A 25,302-nucleotide genomic window follows, 5' to 3' on the forward strand; every position below is an offset into this window, starting at 1 on the left:
AGCCCCCCCACCCCAAACCCCGTGCCGTGCTTGTTGCTCTGAGAACAAACTGAGGCTGGAACTTTGTGGTCCCTGCTGAGTTCCATATGGGTGGCCATCACACACTTGTGCCCTTGGATGCCCCAAAGCCCATCCTCCAGCTGGTCCCTTTATCTCTGGGGCTTTGGAAGATCAGGGAAGAGCTGTCTCTGCCTCCAAGTCAATATTAAGAACAGAATCATGGATAGAAGGCGCCGTCAGCTCAGCCTGCACCTAGAATCCTTTACGGCCCTCTCTCTATTTTTCTAATTTGCGTTCTGGGAGCCCAAATCTGGCTTTTCTTGGCCACTTTTCATCCCCATGGGTCTTGGGAAGGCCTGTTTTCTGTCTTCCCTGACCAACCCTGCCCAGAGAGGTGAGGATGGAACTACCTCATTCGACAAATTAGCCCCAAGTCGGAGCATTGATTCACGGTTCCTATCAGACCAGGCATCATCTCTGAAGTCTTTGGAAATCCCAATCAATCCATTCCTCAGCTGCTTTCTCAAGGCAGTCCCCACCCCCACCCTACCACCCCTGCCCATCTCACTAGAGGGAGCTTTCCAAAGTTCTCTGCCAGGGAGATGTCCTCCTGCTGTGTGCATGTCCAAAAGCTTTGAGAGATGGAGATGAGCCAGAAACCACATGGGTCTGTCTCCCATGGTGTCCTGTCCAACACTGGGCTACCCTGACCCCGGCTCTCCCAGGCTGCCCACCAAAGGCTTAATAGGGCTAGGTCAGTCCCATATGAGAGACAGGTTAGGGCAAGTCTTTGTCAGACTCCATCTGCTTATGCAAGATAGGGCTTGGACTGCTGTCCCTTGTATGCGCATTGCAGACTCTCTTTGCTATCCAGGCATGCCCTGCCACCTGGGCCTCCAGCTCCTCTGAACTTTCCAGAGCCCTGCACAGAGCCCTCGCTTGGTGCCAGTACCTCCTTTCCCTTTGTCCATCTTCCCTGGAGAAGCCTGAGCCAAGCGTGACTCTTTTCAGCACTACCCCTGGGTTCAGCCAGCCGCTTTCTTTCTCGACTACAGCAAACACCATCTACCCCATCTTAGCCTAGAGAACCAGCCTGAGGAGGCTGGGAGAAAAAATTGACCCAGTGAGCAAGGAACAGCTTCTAGCCAGAAACCCCTGCCCTGAGAGCCCATCTTTCTTCATCTTTCCCATTGATGGCTTTCGGCTTGATCCTTCCGTCTTCCATGGGGGCAGAATTCTACCAGCATAATTCATGGATCTTTCCCTCTGTTTTACATTGCTAATAATGGATGTTGATCTCGAATCTTTCAGCATCTCTTCCATTGAATTAGAATGGCTTTCTCATAGTTTATTTTAGAAAGATATTCAATATACTAAAAAAAAAAAGTGATGCCTTTGACTACAACTATGGTGTCTGCCTCTTAAGGATGCCAGGAAGGTTAAGTTTGGCTGCCCAATATCAGTCTCAAGGTGAGTCAAAACAGGTGGGCCTAAGAGAAAGATTAGGTGTGGGAGTATAGAAATTGTCTTTCAAAAGCGGTGTGAGAGGGCTGGGTGCAGTGGCACACACCAGTAATCCCAGCAACTTGGGAGGCTGAGGCAGGAGGATCATAAGTTAAAAGCCAGCCTCAGGGGTGGGAGGGGAAAGGGGCAGGCATGGGGTTAGAAATGATGTGAAATGTGATGGACCTTACTATCCAAAGTACATGTGTGAAGACACATGAATATACTTTGTATACAACCAGAGATATGAAAAACTGTATTCTATATGTACTAAGAATTGTAACACATTCCGCCGTCATATATAAATTAAAAAAATTAATAAAAAAAAAAGCCAGGCTCAGCAACTTAGTGAGACCCTATCTCAAAATTTAAAAAGGGCTGGGGCTGTGGCTCAGTGGTTAAGCACCCTTGAGTTTCATCCCTAATACAAAACAAAATATGCAGTCTGGGAGGTAAGAGAACATATCTAGAGTTAATAAGACTGAAGAGAATTGGGAGCCAGGATATAAAAATGTGAAAGAAATGACTTTTCCTTTGAAGAGCCTACCAGTATGTTTAGTTCCCCTGAAACTTTAGGGTATGGGGAAAGTTTTAATATTTATCTAAATTCAGGGGGGAGAGATTTGGATTAAAATATATAAAGTAGCAGGATAAACTGGAGTGGTGATATCACCCAATTCTAGAGTAGGGTTTCTAACAGTACCCCAATTCTAATAATACTGCATATCTTATTCTTGGAATGTCCTCACTGAATAGGTGGATTCAAGCAAAGATGTAAAAAGATAATTTTCTTTTTTGTTTTACCTCATCATTTCCCAGTAAATCCAGGGTATTTGGATGACACAGGAAGAGACACTCAATAGTAACTCCTTCTAAAACAGGTTTTGTTTTAGGGAAAACAGAGTTGAAGAGTGGAGAAGAGAAGCAGGCACCTAGAAAAGTAAATAGAAAGGGGAATGTGGCTAGTCAATGGGATAAGAAGCCATATAACATTTCTCTGGGATAGCAACAATTCTATTAAGGAGTTTTGATACTGAGTTAGGAGCACTTGTACAGCTGGATAAGAAAGTATTTTCATTCTTTTCCTCTCTTTTTGGGCAGTATCCTTACACCAGCAGCCTCAAACCACATTCCAGTCCAAGCAGGGCCAGTGGACAGAGGATGTGTCCTAACTCAGTGATAAGAGTAGGTAGGGGGTCTCTAGCTCCTGAAAAAACACCAACTCTCCAAGTTTCAGAAAACAATAAAGGGAAGTTAGCTATTTAAAAATAGGAGGAAGTAAAGAAAAGCAAAATAAAGCAGAAAGGGCTAGAAAATACACTCTGCATTGACAAAACACACAATGTCCTCCTCCCACCCCTGAGGCCTTCATGCTCTACTGTCTTTTTCAGTCTCAAGAAAAGGTGCATGCCTATAATCCTAGAGCCTTGGGAGACTGAGGCAGGAGGATCATAAATTCAAGGTCAGCCTCAGCAATTTAGCCTTAAGCAACTTGGTGAGACCTTGTCTCACAATAAAAAATAAAAAGAGGTTGGGGATGTGGCTCAGTGGTAAAGCACTCCTGGGTTCAATAAATAAATAAAATTAAAATAATAAATAAGCAAGCAGGAAGGCTGCTTATCTCCTCTCCTCTTATCTTTATAGGGCTGACTCTGAAGATCCCCTATCTAGTGATATGCAAGGAAAAAATAGACTCAGTGTCTTTTTTTTAAATATTTACTTTTTAGTTGTAGTTGGACACAATACCTTTGTTTTATTTATTTATTTTTATGTGGTGTTGAGGCTCGAACCCAGGGTCTTGCATGTGCTAGGCGAGCACTCTACCGCTGAGCCACAACCCCAGCCCTCTCGGTGTCTTTTAAGACTTTGTGAGCAGACCCTCTGCGTAGCTGAGAAGAAATTCAAACAGTGAGCTGAACACAGAAACTCAAAGTTATGCTCAGGGGCTTAAAGAGCAGAAGATAGCAGGGGAGGGAAGGGTATTGGGATACCTGCTGTTGATGGAAGTACAGGAAAGTATAGGGAAACTACTGGGAGACTAGGTAAAATATCCAGTTCCTGAGCTGGGAATATAGCTCAGTGGTAGACTGCCTGCTTAGCATATGCAAGAACCTGGGGTTTGATCCCCATCACCTAAAGAAAAAGTGAAAGTCCAGTTCCTGTCTTATCTTTGTCTAGGATATGTTCCTTCCTCAGAACCTGTGGTTGATGTCCAGTGCCTAAAAAGTAAATAAATAAAAGTCCAGCTCCTATCATGTCTTTGCCTAGGATATGTTCTTTCCGCAGAATATTTCAATGCATGGCTTCCAACGTGTGTTGATACTGCCTGAACTCATAGGCAAATCTTAAAAACAAAAGAAGAAAGAAAAGGTCAGCACTGAGCTCTCTGCCCTATATACTTCTCTTCCCATCTTCCACCTTTATAGCTAAGAGTCTAAAGAAGCAAGTGTCAGGTCAGACAATTTATAACTTAATTGAATATGTGATAAGCAAAAAAGGAAGAGGGAGGAGCTGAAATTTGATGAAAGAGGACTACTGTGAGGATATGGCTGTGGGGAAACAGGAGCATTAGCTTCTATCTGTATCTGAATGGGTTTATGGTTACCAGTTGGGAAGAAATGCAAGACTAGGCAGTAAAATAGAGAAAAACCCAAGTGAAAAAGCCCTGTTGTTTCTCAATTCCCAAGGACAGACATTTCAGATGACAAATACTCTTTACTCCTTGCTATATCTGAGACTTCCTTTCTCTGCGTCCAGAAGTCATTTGAAGACTTGGTGACCTTACATCAGCTGCAGGAGCTACCACCAAAGGGGGACTTGAACCTTCCTCTCTCAATACTCTTTCTTCAGGTTATATCTCAGAGCATGACCTGCAGAAGAATCAAACGAATGTATACAGGAACAGGGCCATTGTCCCAAAGTGGAACCTGACAATAGCAGCTCTCCCTGTCCTTTGTTCATTCTTCCTAACCAAGTTGTTAGAGTGGAACATGTGTCCTCGTGAAGTACTATGGCAATATTCCCAAAATGCTGTCCTAGTCATGTGAGTCTGGAAAAATTTCAAACTACAGGGGTAGAGATTCTAGCAACAGGTCTATCCCAATGACTGGACACACCAAGGGACAGGCTCCATGCCTCATGCTGCCTTGTACCAGGAGCCTACCTGTGATCTCTTGGATAGCCAGTCTTGGGGTCCTATACATGACCTGACATGGCTGAAGATGCTGTTCAGGAGTCTGGAGTCCCCCATTGACTTCTTTCATGGAAAGTAGCAGGACCCTCTATCCTACGCTGCTAGTAAAAGCCTCAAGAACTGAGCTGGGAAGAGGACTCCCCAATTTAGGGCTAAGGAGTCATAATTGTAGTTTCTTTTCCTTCCCTTCCTCCTTCCTTTACCCCTCTCTTTTTTTTTTTCTATGATACTAGGGATAGAACCCAGGCACCCACATCAGGCAAGTGCTCTACCACTGAACTATACCCCTAGCCTGATTTTATAGTTTCTTGGCTTCACAAATTGGAAAGAATTGAATGATACTGGCCAAATTATACTGTTTGTACATGTACAAATATAACAACAAATTCTATTATTATGTGCTGCTATAATGCACCAATAAAAAATTGGAAAGAACTCCTCAATTAAACAATGTGAACTGGGGCAACAGTGTTGAAGAAGCTCTTCTTTTCAAGATCCATTCCACCTCATAAAATTAATAAAACTTGGAAATTAATACCTGAGGCTAATGTGTAGTAATTACAGCTGATGCTCATTTATAAAATTAACTTCCCAAGCCTAAAGAGACAGAGATCACTCCTGTTCTTAAAGACATTCAAGAACTTATTCTATTTGTATCTATTTTCCACTCCAAAGTTTCTGATTTTAAATCTCTATCTCTCAGTACATTTTCAACCAACTGCCTAATTTCTTGTAAATAAAAAAAGTGCAGCCACTTTCTATACAGACATAGAAATTTACCTTCTCCAACCTCATATGATTCTAATTCTTTTTATCGTCGTTTGCAATACTGGGGCCTCACACCTGCTGGGCAAGCACTTTGACACTGAGCTAAATCCCCAGCCCCCAATCCTTTTATCTCTTTCTTTTGTAGTCATCTGATCAACCCTTTGGTTTACTTTTCCAACTTATTCATTCAGCAAAATGAATGGCATATATGTGATAGACCATATTCTAAGAGTTGGAAGATAGAGCAATAAATAAAACAAGATTAAAATATTCCACCACATTCCCAGTAGGGGACACTCACACACAAAAAATGATTAAGGTGGGCAAGTTAGCCAATGCCTGCAATCCCAGTGACTTGAGAGGCTGAGGTAGGTGAATTTCAAGTTCAAGGTCATCCTGGGCAATTTAATGATACTGTGTCTCAATATAAATACAAAAAAGACTGGGGAATGTAACTTAGTGGTAGAGCACCACAGGGTTCAATCCCTAGTTTAAAAAAAAAAAAAAAAAAAAGAGTCAAAAACAGTGTAATCCACACCTGTAATCCCAGAGACTCAGGAAGCACAGGCAGAAGAATCACAGATTCAAGGCCAGTCTCAACCTCAGCAACTTAGTAAGGACCTGCCTCAAAATACAAAAGGGCTAGGGATGTAGCTCAGTGGTAAAGTACTCCCGGGTTCAATCTCTAGTCCAAAAAAAGAAAAAGATGATTGTATAGAATGAAAAAAAAGTAAAACAGAGAAGGGCTTAGGAAGTGCTGAAGGAAAGCAATTTTAAGGAGGGTTGTTGGGAAGGCTTCACTTGGTGGTGGTAGTGGTGGGGAACTGAGCTGAGCAGACTTGGAAGACTATGATGGAGTGACCCTTCATCTGGGCGAAGATTTCCAGGAAAGTGTGAAGGTCTTAAGGGTCAGCATACCTGTAGTGCCTAATGTACAACAAAAGAGACAGTGCTGCTGAGACAGAGAAGCATGGATTTGAGTAGAAGAGGTCAAATTGGTAAGACTGCAGGAATAAACTGGCAAAGAGATATTTAATTTGGGATATGTTAAATTTGAAATGCACATTGAGTATCCAAGATGCTAATGGGCAACTAGATATATTTAGAAGAGAATTTCTTACTGAAACTATAAAACTGGGAATCACCCACATCAAAAATGGCTTTAATGCACAAGACTGGATGAAATCAGTGCAGGTACCTGTGAAAACAGAGCAGCCTGAGGACTGCACTCTGCAAAGTCAGCAGAGTATGGCAAGAAAACATCAAAGGACATAGGGTGGTCAGCTAGGAAGCAGAGAATATGTTCTAAAGCCAGGTAAAGAAAATATTTCAAAGTAGTGTCAAATGCCACCAATATTCTGTAAGATAAAGCAGAATGCATAATTAGACTTAGCTATGACCAAGTCATCAGTGACCATGGTAAGAACAGTTTTAATACAAATGGAATTTCTGGGGAAGAAAACTCTTGCTGTGAAGTGGAACAGAAAAATAGGAAGAAGTGGAAGGGGAAATGGGGCCAAGAGGGCATTCTTTCTCAGGGGAAAAAGGGAAGTACTGACTACAAAGAAGGAGGGAGAATTGCTGAGCTATGTGCTCAAAAACTAGAGAATAAGATCCACTGCACAAGTGTGTGGACAGGATCACGACCCTGTTTGTAGCAGGATTTAACCTTAACACCACTGATATTTTAGCACAGAGATTGTGGGGCTTTCCTGTGCATTGGAGGATATTTTATAGTATAACTGGCTTTTCTCCAATAGCACCTACCTCCCAGTTTTGACACCCCAATGTCCTCTGAGGAACACAAAATCAATTATGGTTGGTAACCACTTGTTTATAACAACGGAGGGAAAGTGAAGTATATGAATACAGGTGCTGGAAGGTAGTTAGATTTAGTGGTGGAAGCTGTAAAAGTTCATGTTATTTCTATTTTCTCACCAAAATAGGAACAAGTCAAGAATCAGACTATGAAGAGGGATATTAGTTATGAGGGTCAGTAGGTATCTAAGTTATCAGAGGGCAAGTAAAATGCCTAGGGAGATGGAATATGGCTGGATAACATATAGAACCCACTTTAGGTGATAAACTTAAGACAGACCTGCAGCATAGCTGTTTTTTGCTCACCCTCTCAGCTGCAAGGATCTAGGTAAAGAGTAGGTTATGAGTTGAATAAGAGAAAAAATAAAGTAATAGCAAAGGACAGGAAGTTTATTCAATACTTACTACTGGAATTCAGCTTGAGAAGAAGGGAAATGAAGACATGGGGAATAGAGTCAGTGGAAAGGAGTAAGATCAAAGGACTGTAGGTCCTGGTGAAGGGATGAATTGCTGTATTGAGCATACTAAAGGGAAAGACCTGGAAAGACAGAAAGTACTGGTATGAGAGTGTGATATTTGAGACAGACATATGGAAGAGATACAGGTCTAGAATATGACCAGAGAAGGAGGATGACCTACATGAATACCGAAATCATCAGGATTATGACAAAAATGGTGTGGTGTGGTATAGTCTAAATGCTTCAAAGGGATATTGGGGATGAAAAAAAATGGTCTGAAAATAGTATGAGAAAGGAAGACACCTGAACCACTCCAGGCTCAATGGTACAGTGAGTGCAGAAGAGAAATCATGACCACTACAAAGGCACTAGGAGAAGCAGAGTCCTCACAAGAAATCAGGTTTCAAAATAAAAATAAAAAGAGCTAGGGGTGTAGCTCAGTGATAGATCACCCATGGGTTCAATCAGCGGTACAGGTAGAGTGTGGGGAGTTGGAATGTGGTCCAGGCCTCAAAGCAAGAATGTGAAAGGAACAGAAGAGAGATGGGATATACGGATGTTTGTAAATGACTGTTAGTTCCAGAGAGCACAGAAGAGTTTTAGGAATTGAAAGAGAGAAAGAGATGGGGAGGGGGGAAAAAAAAAAAAGAGGGTAGAGAGATACATGGTTAGGAGGGTGTAACTGATGAGGTGATTAAGATGGGATTAGTTCGGGTGGTTGTAGAAGAGAGGTGTATTTTGGGCCCCCCTCAGGTCTGCTAGCAGGAGTGCAAATAGGAGTAGACGAGAAAGTGTACAAAGGAGGGGTAAACTCTTGATTTATAAATTAGACCAGGCTATTTTGAGGAGAAGTCCTGAGTTTGCCACAGATGAGAGGTAAAGGCCCTTTCTCTTTCTTCTTTTTTTCTTCTCCCATTATTGTGGTTTTCTGCCCTTAATTACAAATTTGGAAGTTTAATTACTCAAAGAAATTAAATGAAATGACTGTAAGGTAGTCAGTACAAGGCCTAATACTAAAATACCTTGAATTGTGATGATACTACTGTTAAGAGGATGTTATGATAGTACCTATGATTTCCTCTCATGCTTTGCTATTGAGTAGCAGCCTCTGAAGCCAGCTGCAGTCAGCCAGGGTGATACCCTTGAATCCTTATCCACTGACTCCATCAATAAGAATTCACCCAGTGTTAACTCTATATTGGTCCTAACAACACAAACCAAAACCAACATACAAAACCAAAAGCATTTTATTGCTGAGTCATTTAGAAGTTCCATATGAGACATCAAGCCTCACATCAGAGTCCACAGCAAGGCCAGGTAAGAGCAGAGTCCATAGCATTGCCAAGATTCCCACATCAGGAGATTAAGGGCCAGGGTCCTTTGAGTTCTAATTAGGGAACTATCTACTCTTTTCTTGTTAATCTTGTTAGTCCCTCCAGGTCACTTCTACTTCATCTGTACGATACCTGCAGGAAAATGAGGAAAATTGGTAAGGGACAAGCCTTTAATATTTTCTATCTTTTCTACCCTCATGTTTCTGGATTTTCTGCCTATCTCCCTTATCTAATCCTATCTATCCCCTCCAAGCAGTGAATCACCTCTGTGTAATCCCAGAATCACTGATGGCCGTTCTATGTCCAGCCTGAAACATCTCCCAGCCAGCGTGGGCTATCATGGCTCCATTGTCAATGCAGAATCTATAAAGGAAAGAAAATATGAAACTTGTGATTAAGGGCAGAAAACCACAGTGATGGGAGAAGAAAAAAAAGAAGAAAGGGAAAGGGCCTTTACCTCTCATCTGTGGCAAAAAGCTTAGCTCCCCGTTCCTGGCACATTGTCTCCATCATCTCCTGCAACCGCAGATTACCTATGAAATAGTAAGGTTCAAGGCTAGCTTAGTTTCAGCCTCTCCATAGTCCAGTCATATACTTCATGTGTACTTACTAGAATAAAGCAGGGGACTGGGGGCAAGAATTGGAATACACAGGGCAAAAGTGAAACTGATCATTTTCCCAAACCCATAGATTTAGAATATTAGGAGGAAGATACATAAAGCCAAGAATATGAACCAGGAACACCATTCAATGATACATACACCCCACACCTCCCACAATGAGGGCTTCCTGGGAACCACAATGTGCCATGGCTCGCTCTGTGATCTCTACCAGCATTGCAAACACAGTTTCCTATGGAGAACAGAGAATATGAAAATGTCAGAGAGACATCCCAGCTCATTTCTGCTCTACTGTATAAAATCTCTCCTTTAGATTGGGTACAGTGGGGCAAGCCTATAATCTCAGGTATTTGGGAGGCTGTGGCAGGAGATTTCAAGTTGAGGCCAGCCTCAACAACTTAGCAAAACCCTATGTCAAAATAAAAATAAAAAAGGACTTGCTGGGGTTGTAGCTCAGTTGGTAGAGCACTTGCCTAGCACGTGTGAGGCACTGGGTTCAATCCTCAGTGTCACATAAAATTAAAAAAAATAAAATAAAGATATTGTGTCCATCTACTATGAAAATATTTTTTAAAATAAATAAATAAATAAAATTTAAAAAGACTAGGGATTTAGCTCAGTGGTAGAGTTACCCTGGGTTAAATCCCTAGTACCACCCTACCACACCCACTTTAAAAAAAAAAAGAAAAAAAAAATCAGACTTTAGCCTCAACTTTTGTCCCACCTTTTCATTCATTACCTGCAAGGAGAAACATAGATCCTCAGGAGTACACTCGCCTGTGGCCAGCATCCGTTGGGCTACATCCTACAAATAAAGGGAAAACAAAAAAATGAACAGTGGCTTGGAATGTAATAAGAGCAAAAATTAGCACACTCAAAGGATCACCATGTTTCATCACACTTCAAAGTACCAGCATTCTGTAGCACACACTGCCCTTCCTCACCCAGCTATACAATGGGCAGCATTCATTTAAGATTCAATAATTAGGATCTGACTTGTCTTGAAGTACACTGAATTAATGCTGATTGATTTTCCTGAGAGTAGGAGCCAGGGAACATATTATCAGGAAAGTTGCAAAAATATAAAGTCCTGGCAGTCTTTGCATTTCTATAGTAAATTCAGATTTGGTGGGGTGGGGCTGCTGTGGGGAGGACTGAACTTCATGAATGCTAAGCACTTGCTTTACCACTTTGTTCCATTCTAAGCCCTAATTTTTATGTTTTAGAAGCAAAGTCACATGACTGATTGATTTCACTAAACAAGAAAACCTCACCCATTTCCTATCCCATCCCCATACTCAATTATAGGAGACTTCATCTATAGATCCAGACTATACTCTTCGAAGCACATCAGGGTCTTTGCTCTACATGTTCCTTTACCCCACATCTCAGGTATTCTCATTTGAGGGTGTAAAGTTAAGTTCAAAATAATCTTGTTTTTGTATATATCCTCGTACTTGTTTAGAAAGTAGGGCAGTGGGACTTCCATTTATTTACATTCAATTTTTCTTTTACATTTGTATAAAGTTTTTTTGTTTTGTTTTTAAAAATATCTTTATTTTGTTATTTTTATGTGGTGCTGAGGATTGAACCCAGTGCCTCACATGTGCAAGGCAAGCGCTCTGCCACTGAGCCACAATCCCAGCCCTGGAGTACAATTTTTCATTTCTCTGGTTGTACATGTTGTAGAGTCACACCATTCATGTAATCATACAAATTCTGTGTTTTAATGTTTATGTTTTGTATTTTAACATTAATATTAAAATAAGAGTTTGCCCCCCCTGCCCACCCCCCCAAAAAGATTCAATGATTATTTATTGAATGCTTGTCCTGGCATCTCTCACCTCTTACTTACCCTGCCTATTTTTTCTCATAGTCCTCATAATTATCTGACATGTTACATTTCATCATTCTCTCTCTCTCTTTTTTTTTTTTTTGCTTAGCTGCCTTTCTCCATTAGGATCTGAGCTTTATGTTGTCAGGGATATTATTATTATTTTTTTTTTCCAGTGCTGGGGACTGAACCCAGGGCCTTGCACATGCTAGACAAGTGAACTACAGCCCCTAGGCACAGATTGTTGTTTTGCTCCATGCCATGTTCCTATTATCTAGAACAGTGCTGGTACACAGAAGACATTCAATAAACATGTGCTAAGTGAACATATTCAGCATCTGATATGGAGCAGAACTATCTGCAGGAAATACAATGGTGAGCAGAATAGATATATTCCACTGAAAAAGTATGAAAGTGCCTCCACCTCCTTACCTCTCACACTCACCTCAATGAAAGACAGAATCCCTGAGAATGAGACATCCATTCCCTTTACAGTATATGGCAGCTCAACAAGCTTTTTGCCTCTATGTAGAAATGAGTAAAGGCATTAAGCATACATTCAGATGGCTGCTCTCCCTCCCAAAGTCTTCCCAAACTTCATTACTATATATGCAGGGACAAAAGCATATATAATAATGGCCCCAACGGCCAGGCCTCTTCCATCATATGTTCTCTTACCGCTTTGCCATCTGTTCAATGTTGTAGCCTGGACTAGGATCATTGGAAATCTAGAAGAAAAAACAAAGTAGATGACTATACAAACACGCTAATTATAAAATACAGAAACATATTCTTGTACATATATGGATGTACTTGTCATTCTAGTGTGCCATTCTCCATACCAAGCTAAGGAAAACCTGTCTATTTTTTTGTGTATGTGTTTATGTGTATAATAAAACATATACATATTTACATATGTGTATATATTTATTTATTTTATGGAATCATGCCTACATGTAGGTACAAACTAATGTTTGTAACAAAAAATAACATACCGATATAACATACTTATTTATTATTAAACATATAAGTGCTTATTATCCATCCATGTTAAAAAGAAAAAAAGTTAATGAAAGAGGATGAAGTCAGATGTGCAAAAAGTATAAGAAGCTATTTATTTACTACTTCCTCCATTTCCATTGCTCCCCAGAAATTTGCCCATATCTTATATTATCTGCAGACTCAACAGCTTACCTTCAGCACTCGAGCAAAACGATCCAGACAATTACCAACGGCAATATCGATGGTTTCACCAAATATGCGGTAACGACGTTCTGAGTAAGCAATCACCTAAGGGCGATGAGGATGTCCATGAAACCTCAAGTCTGTAAAAAGGAGTATTTGGCTTTGGGGAAGAAAGCAGCAGAGTATCAACATGGCTGTTAGTTTCCAATGAGAAATGGAAAAACAAGTATTTTCCCAAACCCTGAGTGGGTAATTTCTATATGGTTCTTCTCTGATGAGAAGCCTAAAACCCCTAAGGATTCCTACAACAGATTCTTAAATCTATAGAAGATGACTTAGTAACTATCACTATACTTTGGGCATACACAAAAAATGTCATTACAAAAACATTTTTCCAGCTTAGAGGTTCCTAGTATATCCCTCAAAAGCAGTCTTGAGAGTATAGAGTAGGAAATGTGTTTTCCTGCTTGGAGGCAGGGAACAAGAGTCATTCTAGGTAATTCTTACCAGTGCGGTAATATTTGGAAACAAGAAATTGAAGAATTAAAAAATCTCATATGGGATTAGATACATGGCCTACCCAACATAGCAATGGCAATCCACTTATGTCCATTCTTCATATGTGGCAAACTTTTATCATAAAGAATATTTATCACCAGCTGGGCAGGGTGGCGCATGTTTGTAATCCCAGCTCAGGAGGCCGAGGCAGAAGGATATCTTCTCCTTTGTTAACCAAAGCCAGCCTCAGCTACAGCAAGATGCTAAGCAACTCAGTGAGACTCCGTCTCTGAATAAAATACAAAAAAGGGCTGGGGATGTGGCTCAGTGGTTGTGTGCCCCTGAGTTCAATATCTGGTTAAAAAACAATAACAATAAAAATAAATAAATAAAACCAGGTACAGGGTGCACACTTGTAATCCTAGAAACTCAGGAGGGTTAGGCAGGAGGACTGGAAGTTTGAAGCCAGCCTGGGCAACTTAATGAGATCATCTCCAAATAAAATTTTAAAAAAATCAAACGGTAGGAAGGAGTGGCAGCTCAACGTGGTTGTGCATGACTGTAAACTCAGCATCTTGGGAGGCTAAGACAGGAGGATTGCAAGTTTAAAGCAAGCCTTGGCAATTTTGTAAGGTATAAGCAACCTAGTGAGACCCTGTCTCATAATAGAAAATAAAAAGGGCTGGGATATAGCTGAGTTAGAGCCCCTCTGGGTTCAATTCTCAGTACTACCAAAAAAACCCAAAACTTCAAAATAGTGAAAGTCTCCTTATCATTCTTTCCTTTTCTAAATTAGAAATTCCTTATTTTTATAATCACATATAGAAAAATCATATAGTGTTCTAATTATCTTGCCCAATTCTAAATCAAAACTGTTTTGAGTCTTCTACAATACCTAGGTTCAGATAAGCCCAGCTTTGTTTTTACAGTTCCTACAACTCAGGTACAGTAGGAAACTTTTAGGTCGACTGCCTCAGAAATTATTAAAATATAATAGGTACCATAAATACCTGCGTATTTCCTCCACTGACATACAACACAGTTGGGCTGGTGGCTCCAGTGATGAGACGGCCCATTTCAATGTGGCCTATACAGTGGTTCACACCTAGCAATGGTTTATTCCATAGTTGGGCCATAGTACGGGCCACAATGGCTACAGAAACCAATGGGGCACCCATGCCAGGACCTAGAGGCATAGAAATGGGAGTTAGACTCCTAGAGATTAGAAAGAGCGGGTGAAAACAGTAGACGTGAGAGTACATGAGGAAGAACGATGGTGGCATAGGCAAGGGGTAGGCTGTTTTAACTATAAAGGATCCAGGTATTCTTCTCCTTTGTTACCCTTCTCCCAGTCATACCTTTGGTGTAAGCAATGCAGTCGATATCCTGGTAGGTTACTCTAGCTTCTGTTAGGGCCTCCTGCAGAATGTCTAGGATAACAGCCCGGTGATGCCTGGCAGTATCACCTGGAAGGAACCCTAAGAAATGGACACAGATGAAAGATCATAGTTTTCCCGTAGAAGATAAGTAGAAGTAAAAAAACAAAACTGGAGGTTTTAGTAATGAAGGAAGAATTGTTTCATTCTATCAAATTTTTAGATAGTCTTTTTCCAACTTCTATACAATCTGTTCCTCTTTCAGAACTGCCCTTCTTTATATCCAATTTCTATTCAGCTTTTGGAATTCAATTAAAGTGATACCCATACTTTCTGGTGACCTTTTCTGTGACTCTAAAGAACCCTACATAAAATTACATTGCTGTAGATGACGCAGAAGAAATATAGCACTATAATTATCTATAGTTTCCCCAGTTTAACCATAAGTATCTCAGAGCATTAGCCATTTTATTTATATTTCCAGTATCCAAGTACTTAGAAGAGTTAATGGCAAACATAAATACATATTTCTAAGTAATAACCTGTCACAATAGCACTTGTTTCTAGAGTTTTCAGGTACATGCAGGTCAACTGTCCTATCTATTTGTGCAGCTATTATAAGAGAGGCTAGGCAAGATGCAATATCTTATAAGTAATATTAATTACAAATTATAATGTGTCTGGTAGTTTCATGTAGTCCTCAAGGCCCTGAGATACAGGTGTTAATTTTCCCACTTTAAGAGCAGAATACTGAATATGAATCTTACATACTTATCCAGTTCTGACACCTAAACTAATAAGACTTTCTGCTCTCCTCTCCCCCCTTATTCTAGAAAATTCTGACACATCTGCTGTAGGATCTGTTTACATTACAAGTCCGACTCTACCCCAGGCTCATAACTCCTATTTTTGAATGTTCAGCACATAAAAGACGCTGAATAAAATCTGAACGAACCCAGAAGATACAGACTCAAATGCCTAGGACTCTATTCTAGTCACCAGCCTTGTAACATTTGGCCACATAATAATCCCAACCAGACTCTTAGCCAATGCTGTACAGGTTGACAACGTGCACCCACTTCACTAGTGTTTAGGAAGATGGCAGGTGATGCTGTGCAGAGAAGCCAGACGCAACTAGAAGTACCCTAATGACTCACCCGTGCCTGGAGGTGTAACGTAAGTTCGTCGCGGGTTCGCCAGCACGTTACCATCACGCACCACTCCCACACCAATCTTGTTGGCACTGCCTTCAAAACCCAGCACCGTCGGCATGGTAGAGCCAGAGAAAAAACGCCGGCAGGCTTCTAGAAACGGTGGAGCTACGGAGGCCCTCACGCTTCGGTGCTGGGCAGTAGATTCCGCAGCACCGAGGATGAAGTGGCAGCGACAAGTAGAAAGCAAACGGCACGCGGCCAAGGACAGAACTACGTCTAAGGGTGGCGCGACCACGCCGACCGCGCCGCAGCTGTTAAAGCCCCTTCAGGACCTGTCTTCTTAAATGCCAGGGGCGCGGGACGGGTCTTTCCGCCTAACATCCGTATCCGGTCCCCAACCTCTCTTCTGCGGTTCAGCCCAGCCCTCCCCATTGATTTCTTCCCTCTTTGCATATCGTTAGGATCTTCGGTCTAGGTGGCAGGATGAGTCATAAATCTGGCAAAAAGATAAACAGCGCTAAAATGGAGCCGTGGGGCCTTCAGTCCCCTGAAAAGAGCCAGAGAAGGGCGGGCACTTCTCTGTCACGTGGTTCCAAACAGACCAATCGCCCGCGTGCGTGGTTCACGTAACCACATCAGTCACCCACGTGGGCGCAAAGCGTGCTCCATTCTTTGTGTTCGGGTAAGGAGGTGCCACGCTCCGACCCAAGCAGGTCAGATTCAGGGTTGCTGTCCTACTAAATGACGGGCCAGCTCATTAAGGACTCATAATTAAGATCCTTACTTGGCCAGAGGGCAGGTTTTGCGAGGAGGTTACGACTCATTTTTAAATTATCTAATGTGGGTGAGGGGCTGAAGGACCTGTGATGCACTAAGGCGGGGAAAGAGTTTAGAGATAAGATAGTTTGAAAGGCGGGACCTGGTGTGTGGACGCCGTAGGGAGGAGTCTTCATCCTAGTCTTACTTGATTCCACAATTTTTTTGCGAATGTAGGCAACACGGTAAAAATACTGTTTCGGTGGGCGACGTGGTACTGGTTCCGAAGGGCGTTCGTTACAGGGATGCCAAAGCGTGGGAAAAAGGGAGCGGCGGCAGAAGATGGGGAAGAGCCCAAAACTGGTAAGAAAAAGAAATAAAATAAACCCCTCTCCCTCCAAGCTGCAATACAGTGTTTATGGTTTCCTCGATGAACCATAAATGGGAAACTGAATCATATTTTTACAGGAATTGGCAGAGAAGTCAAGGCAACTATCGATTCTCTGTGGTCTATAGTAAACTATTGAGGTTGCAAATTGCCAATTTTATCATTATCTGTTATTCATTCTGTAGAGCCAGAGTCCAAGAAGAGTAAGGTAGGAGCAAAAAAAAAAGAAAAAGAGACAGCAGGAGAGGGCCCAGTCCTGTATGAAGACCCTCCAGATAAGAAAACCTCACCCAGTGGCAAATCTGCCACACTCAAGATCTGCTCTTGGAATGTTGATGGGCTTCGAGCCTGGATTAAGAAGAAAGGTTTAGATGTAAGTGGAATTCAGGGAGGGGAAGATATATTCCATGATCTTGAGTGGTCTTGCAGTTTAATCACCTTGTCTCATTGTTTCCACACCAGGATGTTATTTTTCTCTTGCCTAGAGTTATTTTTTTGGGGGAGGCAGGGGATACTGGGAAATCCATGGGTGCTTTACCACGGAGCTACTTCTCCATTCCTTTTTTTTTTTTTTGGAGATAGGGTTCTGCTAAAGGTCTCATTGAATGTTAAGGGTGGCCTCAAACTTGATATTCTCCTGCCTCATCCTCTGGAATTGATGAAATTACAAGTTGTGTGCCACTATATGTGGCACTTGTCTGTAATTTTCTTGTGGGAAGTACAACTGGGGGCTTCATCAAGTCTTGCCTAAATGTCCATTCTATCAATTCCATTGCCATTTCTTGTTTCATGTCCTTTCCTCTTCCCTAGAATGTTGTAAAAACCTCTATACTGGACTTCCTCTGTTTTATATCCAGCATATTCTCCATCCTAGTAACTGCGGCTTCAAAATCTTAGCCGACTATGCACTGCATATACCAAAAAAAAGTCCTTAGTACAACGTGTAAAATATTATTATCCCCCACCATTAGTGATTAGTGGTCAAGTTGCATAATTTGTAATTGTTCAAACGTTATGCTTCTTGACTGTTGGAACTCCTTATGCATAGGGACTCTGCCTGAGCTGTGTATAGATAAGTAATTTCACTCATAAATTGTTCAATAAATGTCTCTGGAGGGTTGGGAATGTGTTTTAGGTGTAGAGTGCTTGTCTATCTATGAGGTCCTGGGTTCAGTCCCAAGTACTGCAAAATAAATGTTTGCTGAATTGACAGTGTCTTTTCCACCTTTTTCTTTTTTAAACTTCCAGTGGGTAAAGGAAGAAGCCCCAGATATCCTGTGCCTCCAAGAGACCAAATGTTCAGAGAACAAACTACCACCTGAACTTCAAGAGCTGCCTGGATTATCCCATCAGTACTGGGCAGCTCCTTCGGACAAGGAAGGATACAGTGGTGTGGGTCTACTTTCCCGCCAGTGCCCCATCAAAGTCTCTTATGGCATCGGTGAGACCCTATTGATTTCTAATGCCTATGATGCTTCAACCAATTGTTAGTACTTCTTTCTTTCCCCCAGTGTCTTATTACCTTCTCTTATAGACTTTTCATGCTGATTGTTTTCATTTTTATAGGTGAGGAGGAACATGATCAGGAAGGCCGGGTAATTGTGGCTGAATTTGACAAGTTTGTGCTAGTAACAGCCTACGTACCTAATGCTGGCCGGGGTCTGGTAAGGCTGGAGTACCGCCAGCGCTGGGATGAAGCCTTTCGCCAGTTCCTGAAGGGCTTGGCTTCCCGCAAGCCCCTTGTGCTATGTGGGGACCTCAATGTGGCTCATGAAGAAATTGACCTTCGTAACCCCAAAGGAAACAAAAAAAATGCTGGTTTCACTCCACAGGAGCGCCAAGGCTTTGGAGAATTGCTGCAGGCTGTGCCACTGGCTGACAGTTTCCGGCACTTGTACCCCAACACTGAATATGCCTATACCTTTTGGACTTACATGATGAATGCTCGGTCCAAGAACGTTGGTTGGCGCCTTGATTACTTTTTGTTGTCCCAATCTCTTTTACCTGCATTGTGTGACAGCAAGATTCGCTCCAAGGCCCTTGGCAGTGATCACTGTCCCATCACCCTATACCTAGCACTGTGATACCCTCTCAGAATCATTTTGAGTCTTGGAAATAGCTTCCCCCACCCTCAACGTTCCTTCTTTAGTAGCTTGCTAGAGAAATCTGCATTTTATTTCTCTTCTGTAAGAATGAATCCTTAAATGAAGCTACTGTTACTAAGGGTTTCTTTTAAGCCCAAGTTTTTTGTTGTGTGCACACATGCCCCAATTTTTTTTTTTTTAAGACTTATCTGTAAAAATAAAAGGTCATAGTTTTGTCCTTGCTGCGTTTTGTGGTTTACCCTTTGTGGGGCTGTAGAATCCCTTCCTCATCTTTTCATACATACGAGTTAACAAAGGTTAGAGTCATGACCTTATTTATTTACAAGCACAGGATGAGTCCCTAACCTCCCCCAAGACAGCAACCCTACCCAGCCCAGTTAAACACTGCAACTGGGGAGGCAAGGAAGGTTGGAAGGAGGAATTTAGGGAAATAACAGGACTGGGGGAACATACCCCACATTAAATAGTTATATACACATCAGTTCCTGTGGTTCTGTACAGAGCAGCGGCTGACCCCACCCCCACAGGACACGGAATGTGGGGAGAGGAGACTTGAGGGTACTGAGGCCAGAGCCAGCCCTGGTGAAGTGCAATAGCAGCAGCAAAGTCCTAATGGTGCACAAGAGGGAGGGGAACCCCCCAGGGCTACCCACCCCCACCCTGCCCTGGAATGTATAAGGGACAGGAATGGCTCTCAGGGAGTGTATAGGAAGGACAAGGCTAGATCCATCTTCAGGACCCAGGATTAGGGGCAATATTTTGCCTACTTCACCCTATACACAGCAACCCTTGGAGGAAAGCAGATGGCCAGCAGTGGTCTTATCCACCCCTCCAAACCTAAGTGAGGGCCTGGGTCCTTCCTACCTCTCCCCAGGGAAAAGGAAGGCAGCTGCTTGGCTTCCTTACTTGAAGCCCAGGGAACCTTTTACCCCAGCTCCCTTTGTAGTGTCACTGTCCCCACCAGGGAGGGGCCAGACACAGTCTGTGGATCATCGAGGGGCTCAGGAGAAGTTCTGGACAGGGTGGCTGACCTTCATACAGGCCCAATACAGGGCCCGGCCCAAACACAGCACAGCCAACAGGATGACAAAAGCCCAGGCTGCATAGATACCTCCATATCTCCGTGCGTGCTTCCATGTACCAAACTGATGAAGAGGAGGAAAAAGAAAGATGAGGTTGCTGTTAAGGCCCTGCCACTTCCTAAAAGCCCTGGGAACAGTAAGAATTCAAGCTTTATGTGTAACTACCTTTAGGGACCTTCCTCCCCACCCCCGCAAAAGGCTAGGTTGTTTAGCTCCCATCCCCTAGGCAGGAAAATACTCATAATCATCCCAGCCATCTGTTAGTACTTCTTGTGTATAACAATGAAGATAGGCTTCCTAATAGTAACTCAAAACTCCCTCTCCATTGTCCTAACTCCTACACAGAAGACAGCTACTTTTCACTTAAGACTTATCAGTTACCTTCAACTTTGGCTCACTTATACCTTAAAACAACCTCCCTTGCCCCCAGTTTCTTTCATCTTTTTCTAGGGTACCAATTTCCCAAAGCTTAGCCCATGATGAGACTGAAGAATGAAAAGGATTGGGTCAAGGTTACTCACAGCAAGGCCAGTGGCAGTGACTGCCAAGAGCAAGCCAAGCAAAAAGCAGCAGATACATCTTTTTCTCGGATATCTGCGCCCAATAGAAGACCTGCAGGGAGGCAAACAAATAGATACAATAGCCTTGTTGTTTTAACTCTATACATCACCCAATTACAAGCTCGATCACTAATCACTTACACTTTCCTGCAGTGAGGACAACGTGCCAAGGTTCGATCAGTGAACTCTGTCCACTATGGAGAAAGAAAAATTAATTATAGAAAATTAATTATAGAAAGAACCTTGAGGCAGAAGAAGGCTGGAAAATGGTGTCCCCACAGGACATACCTTTTCAGGATTCATAGTCATTACTCAAGCTTTTCCCCCCAGGCCTTCCCAATATCATTCCTTACCAGAAATGTATTCTTGCAATGTCCACAGATGACTCTGACACCCATTGGCTGTGGATCTGGACTTGAAGGTCCTGGATGAACAGGCCCCAAGTTGATGATTCTTTTGCTTTATGGGAGAAAAAAAAGACTGTGATTAAAGATTTCAATCCTAAGAATCCCCACACTGTTCCTCCTTTGCATTTCCCAGTCTCTATCAAGTTCTACTTCTCTGTACAAATCCTTCAACCCTTCTCCAGAGAATCCTGAGGAATAGCACTACTTAAACTTTAGGTCTCTAATGCCCTTTTTTTTTTTTTAATATTAATTTATTTTTTTAGTTTTTCGGCGGACACAACATCTTTGTTTGTATGTGGTGCTGAGGATCGAATCCGGGCCGCACGCATGCCAGGCGAGCGCGCTACCGCTTGAGCCACATCCCCAGCCCCTCTAATGCCCTTTTAACCTCAAAAAAATTCACCCAGCCCCCAACACTCCATTCTCCTAAAGAACACCATTTCTTTTTTTTTTTTTAGTTGCAGATGGACACAATACCTTTTTCCCCCCTATTTATTTATTTTATGTGGTGCTGAGGATCAAACCCAATGCCACACATGTGCTAGGCAAGCACTCGACCACTGAGCTACAACTCCAGCTGCCAAGAACACCACTTCATCTCAAATCTTTTTATTGAAAAAAGAGGAAGCTGGCTATAATATTCCTTTGGCACAATGCTCTATAGCCTTTTCTCCTTCTAAACAAACATGAAGCTCTCTCACTTCTCTGTTCTTATAAACATTCATCCTTTTTTGGCTTTCCAATGTTCCCTATTTATGCCTTTTCCTTCATTGTGCCTCTTACCAGTAGGGACGTGGGCAGGCAATCCGCTGGGAAGTCACTTTGCAGATAAGGAGACAGTTACAGGGGCATCGAACATATTTTTTCCCTGGGGGTGCATTCTTGATAGGCTAGAGAATAATGGGAACATCAGCAAGCAACCCAATCCCTTCCATTTCTCTCCAAAAACACTTTTTGATAAGAGAACAGACTGATAAGGTTCTACCTAGGAAGGAAACACACATATCATGACATTTGCAAATATGAACTACATTTAAGTATTCAGGATAGGTATGAGGATGAAGTACAGTGAACATTAGGTTCGGTGAGTGGCTTCTGGGGAAATTGCTAAGAGATACTCGCGGAACTGAAACTAGGTTTTATGAAGATCCCTTGGCCAAAAAAACTGACAGAGACCAGAAAAAGGATCCAGAAAGCAGGGCCCATTTTATAGATTTGTATAACTCACAGTGGCTTCATTGCAGACACCACATTTGACTACATGCTGATGCATCTTGCCTTCCACGTTGATGAGAGACTGGCAGACTCGGCAGGTGATCATGGGGGCACTCCCACTGTCCGGGCTGGTCAGTGGTGAATAGGGGGGCGGATCCTCCCCAGGCAACACGGCTGGATGCCCCTCAGGAAACGGGGGAAATGCTGAAGAGGAACCAGATAAAAAGAGGTGCTGGGTTTGCTTGCAGACATCCCCCACTGATGCTCCACAGGGGTAGGGAACTTTTTCTGATCTTCAACTCTTGTGAACAAACTCGGAGGACTCCTCATAATCGCCGCTTCCATCGTCTTCCTCAAAACCCAATTCCGTTCCCAGACTCTGTCGAGATTGCAGAGGAAAGGAAGCCTCGCCCCGTTACAGGTGCAACAGTCCCGCACCTGGCGCTTGGGTCCCGCCTCTGCCCTTGGCCCCGCCCCTCCGAGTACCCTCGGGAGCACCTCAGACCCGCCCCGGCTTACCCTGGGGCGGGGCATGTTTACCGGCTCCATACGGAGGTGCGGAGGGGGTCAGGCCTCCCCCGGGCCCAGCACCACTTCCGCCCGGCCCCACTAAACCGTTGCCCCCGGCGCCGCCGTCAATGGGCTCGGACAGCAGTGGGGAACGCTCTCCATCTGCCGCCATGGCCGCCACCGCCGCCTCCTGCCTGGATCAGTGATCCAGCTCCCTTCGTCGCCGCCGCCGCCGCTGCTACCGGGTCCCCAGGGCGCCTGCGCGCCGCGCGCCCAGCTCACCCCGCAGCCAGTGGCCTGTCCCGCCCCGGTCTGTCCCGCAGCACGTGATAGGCTATCCCCGCCCCCGCCATGCTATCATTCGTGGAGGTAAACCAATTCGCGGTCAGTGAAAGCAGCTCTCCTTTTCCACTGGGGAGAGTCGTGCCAACGTCACTGTCACATGACCTGCCGGGAGCGGCTGAGTTTGCAAAAATTGCACGTGACTGGAGGTTCTGCGAGCCATTGGAAGCGTGGCCCATCGCGCTACCTCCAGACCAGGAGGTGGGGCAGGGTTGCTTCTGTTCACTGGTCACGTGTTTCAGGAAACGACCCACCCTCGGTTAGGCGCCCAGTCTGCTTCTCATTGGTGCAAAGACTTCACCAAAGACTTTCCTTCACATTATAATTAGCCTCTCATTGGCTGGTGGTTTCCTTTCCCTTGCCTTGTGATCCTTGAGGCACAACTTTATTGGCCCAAACTTAGCGCCAGAACATTTGAGGCGTGGCTTAAGCATTTTAAGAGGAGGAGCAGTAAAAGTGCCGGAAGCTTGGGTTTTTCTGAGCAGCGGGTGGAAGAGGGGTAGATACTGGAGACAAAATTAACCACTGCTCAGACAAACAATAACAACAAAGCCTTTTAAAAAAACAAGGAAAAAGTCGGGTGCAGTGGCCGAGGACTGTAATCCCAGCTACTGCAGAAGCTAATGCAGGACGATCGCAAATTAAAGGTCAGCCTGGACAATTTAGCGAGACCCTGTCTCAAAATAAAAAGAACTAGGGGTGTAGCTCAGTAATAAAGTGCTCACCTAGCACAGGAGAGCTCAATCTGCAGTACCTGGCCAAAAAAAGAAAGAAAGAAGAAAAAGAAAAGCGGTCAGGGTAACAATACAGTAAGAAAATAATTTTAAAATTAAAGGTCATCACGCAGGCCTTTCTTGCTGGAGTCACTTCTAGGACAAAACACGAGACTGGATTCATTCTTCAGGAAGCTGTCCTGCAGGATCTACCAACTCCTCTCCCTAATGGAATTATGAAGTGGGGAACTGGTTATGTAGTTCAGTGGTAGAGCAATTGTGTAGAATGTGCCAAGGCCCTGCGTTCGATTCCTAGCACGGGGAAAACAAAAACAGATCATCTTTTTATGAGTGCCTCTATACTGAAATAAGAGTTCATCATTTTGCTCAATTTTTTTTTTTTTTATTTTGTGGTGCCAGGCATTGAACCTGGGAGCACTTTACTGCTGAGCTACATCTCCAGCCCTTTTTATTTTTATTTTGAGACAGAGTCTTGAACTTATTATCCTCCTGCCTCAGTCTCCTGAATTGCTGGGATTGAACGTCCACTACCATTCCTGGCCGTTTTTCTCAGTTTTATGACCAGCAGTCCTTGGGCATGTGCATAATTGAGCAGTGGGTGGAAGAGTGGTAGATACCAGAAACAAAATTAGCCACTGCTCAAACAAAGAACAACAAAAACCCTTTAAAATACCAAGGTAGTAGTCGGGTGCAGTGGCCGAGGACTGTAATCCCAGCTACTGCAGAGGCTGATGCAGGAGGATCTAAAATTAGATAGAGGCCAGCCTGGGCAATTTGTCTCAAAATAAAAAGAACTAGGGGTGTAGCTCAGTAATAAAGTGCTCACCTAGCACGCGGGAGCTCAATCCGCAGTACCTGGAAAAAAAACGAAAAGAAAGAAAGAAAAGAGGTAAAATTGTTGATTGTATTAACCAATCAAATACAAGGATATTTTAATCACCACATTTGGCAAGCGTGACAGTCTTTAAACTTGTCTTAACTTTGCCCTTAGCTAGGAGATTGCTAATGGAGGTTATTCTAATAAGTGTTGAAGATGACCTTGAACTTCAGACATCTGAACATACCTATATATCTACCTATTCATCCAAATTCATTCAGCTCAACTTTCTCAGTAGAGAAGTTAAGACCACTCCTTATTGACCTATTAAGCTGCTTACTAAATGTACAGGGTTCCCCAACAGAGATTAATTTTAGTGTTTTCCCCTAAACTGAAGGAAACTTGCTTTCTTTGTATCACGGCTTTGATGTTTGGGGACTAGTGTCAAGGTGAACAAATATTTGTTCTGAGAATGATTAGGGAAGTCTTTCTTAATTACGTAAATGTAGGATGAGTAGATTATTATTTGGGGATTAATGGTGGATAATAGGGTAAATTTTAAAATTAAAGGTCATCACGCAGTCCTTTCTTGCTGGAGTCACTTCTAGGACAAAACATGAGACTGGATTCTTCAGGAAGCTGTCC

General features: G+C 43.0%; 3 protein-coding genes across 5 annotated transcripts; 1 reads left to right on the forward strand and 2 right to left on the reverse strand.

Moving 5' to 3' along the window:
• Positions 1–8,969: 8,969 nt before the first annotated feature.
• Positions 8,970–16,264, reverse strand: Osgep (O-sialoglycoprotein endopeptidase). Its single transcript, XM_027929491.2, has 11 exons — positions 15,745–16,264; positions 14,570–14,689; positions 14,222–14,397; positions 12,723–12,818; positions 12,207–12,256; positions 11,974–12,052; positions 10,434–10,499; positions 9,836–9,926; positions 9,532–9,607; positions 9,339–9,437; positions 8,970–9,206 (listed from the first exon to the last, which is right to left on the reverse strand). Exons 1-11 carry the CDS (start codon positions 15,857–15,859, stop codon positions 9,167–9,169), a joined length of 1,008 nt encoding a protein of 335 aa, XP_027785292.1. The 5' UTR covers positions 15,860–16,264; the 3' UTR covers positions 8,970–9,166.
• Positions 16,265–16,380: 116 nt separating this feature from the next.
• Positions 16,381–19,212, forward strand: Apex1 (apurinic/apyrimidinic endodeoxyribonuclease 1). 2 transcript variants are annotated; one of them, XM_027929493.2, is made up of 5 exons: positions 16,381–16,423; positions 16,735–16,860; positions 17,071–17,258; positions 18,134–18,326; positions 18,452–19,212. In XM_027929493.2, the coding sequence occupies exons 2-5, from the start codon at positions 16,803–16,805 to the stop codon at positions 18,967–18,969; spliced, it is 957 nt and encodes a 318-aa protein (XP_027785294.1). In that variant the 5' UTR covers positions 16,381–16,423; positions 16,735–16,802; the 3' UTR covers positions 18,970–19,212. The 2 variants fall into 2 exon arrangements, with proteins under 2 accessions (XP_027785294.1, XP_027785293.1); XM_027929492.2 differs by having other exon boundaries at positions 16,386–16,454.
• A 75-nt stretch (positions 19,213–19,287) lies between these two features.
• Positions 19,288–23,054, reverse strand: Pip4p1 (phosphatidylinositol-4,5-bisphosphate 4-phosphatase 1). Of its 2 annotated transcripts, none has more exons than XM_027929600.2 (7): positions 22,774–23,054; positions 22,268–22,458; positions 21,823–21,929; positions 20,986–21,091; positions 20,774–20,826; positions 20,594–20,684; positions 19,288–20,135 (listed from the first exon to the last, which is right to left on the reverse strand). In XM_027929600.2, the coding sequence occupies exons 1-7, from the start codon at positions 22,934–22,936 to the stop codon at positions 19,992–19,994; spliced, it is 855 nt and encodes a 284-aa protein (XP_027785401.1). In that variant the 5' UTR covers positions 22,937–23,054; the 3' UTR covers positions 19,288–19,991. The 2 variants fall into 2 exon arrangements, with proteins under 2 accessions (XP_027785401.1, XP_027785402.1); XM_027929601.2 differs by having other exon boundaries at positions 22,795–23,053.
• Between the last annotated feature and the right edge of the window lie 2,248 nt (positions 23,055–25,302).

Source organism: Marmota flaviventris, chromosome 2 (assembly GCF_047511675.1).
Source record: "Marmota flaviventris isolate mMarFla1 chromosome 2, mMarFla1.hap1, whole genome shotgun sequence".
NCBI lineage: Eukaryota > Metazoa > Chordata > Mammalia > Rodentia > Sciuridae > Marmota > Marmota flaviventris.

Coding starts and splice junctions, on each gene's coding strand:
- Apex1 (XM_027929493.2), top strand. CDS start 16,803: ATGCCAAAGCGTGGGAAAAAGGGAGCGGCGGCAGAAGATGGGGAAGAG. Junction 17,259..18,133: donor TTAAGAAGAAAGGTTTAGAT/GTAAGTGGAATT, acceptor TTAAACTTCCAG/TGGGTAAAGGAAGAAGCCCC. Junction 18,327..18,451: donor CAAAGTCTCTTATGGCATCG/GTGAGACCCTAT, acceptor TCATTTTTATAG/GTGAGGAGGAACATGATCAG.
- Osgep (XM_027929491.2), bottom strand. CDS start 15,859: ATGCCGACGGTGCTGGGTTTTGAAGGCAGTGCCAACAAGATTGGTGTG. Junction 12,053..12,206: donor ATTGAACAGATGGCAAAGCG/GTAAGAGAACAT, acceptor ATTTCTACATAG/AGGCAAAAAGCTTGTTGAGC. Junction 9,207..9,338: donor GATTCTGGGATTACACAGAG/GTGATTCACTGC, acceptor ATTTTCCTGCAG/GTATCGTACAGATGAAGTAG.
- Pip4p1 (XM_027929600.2), bottom strand. CDS start 22,936: ATGGCGGCAGATGGAGAGCGTTCCCCACTGCTGTCCGAGCCCATTGAC. Junction 22,459..22,773: donor TAAACATGCCCCGCCCCAGG/GTAAGCCGGGGC, acceptor GTTCCTCTTCAG/CATTTCCCCCGTTTCCTGAG. Junction 20,827..20,985: donor ATTGCAAGAATACATTTCTG/GTAAGGAATGAT, acceptor CTTTCTCCATAG/TGGACAGAGTTCACTGATCG.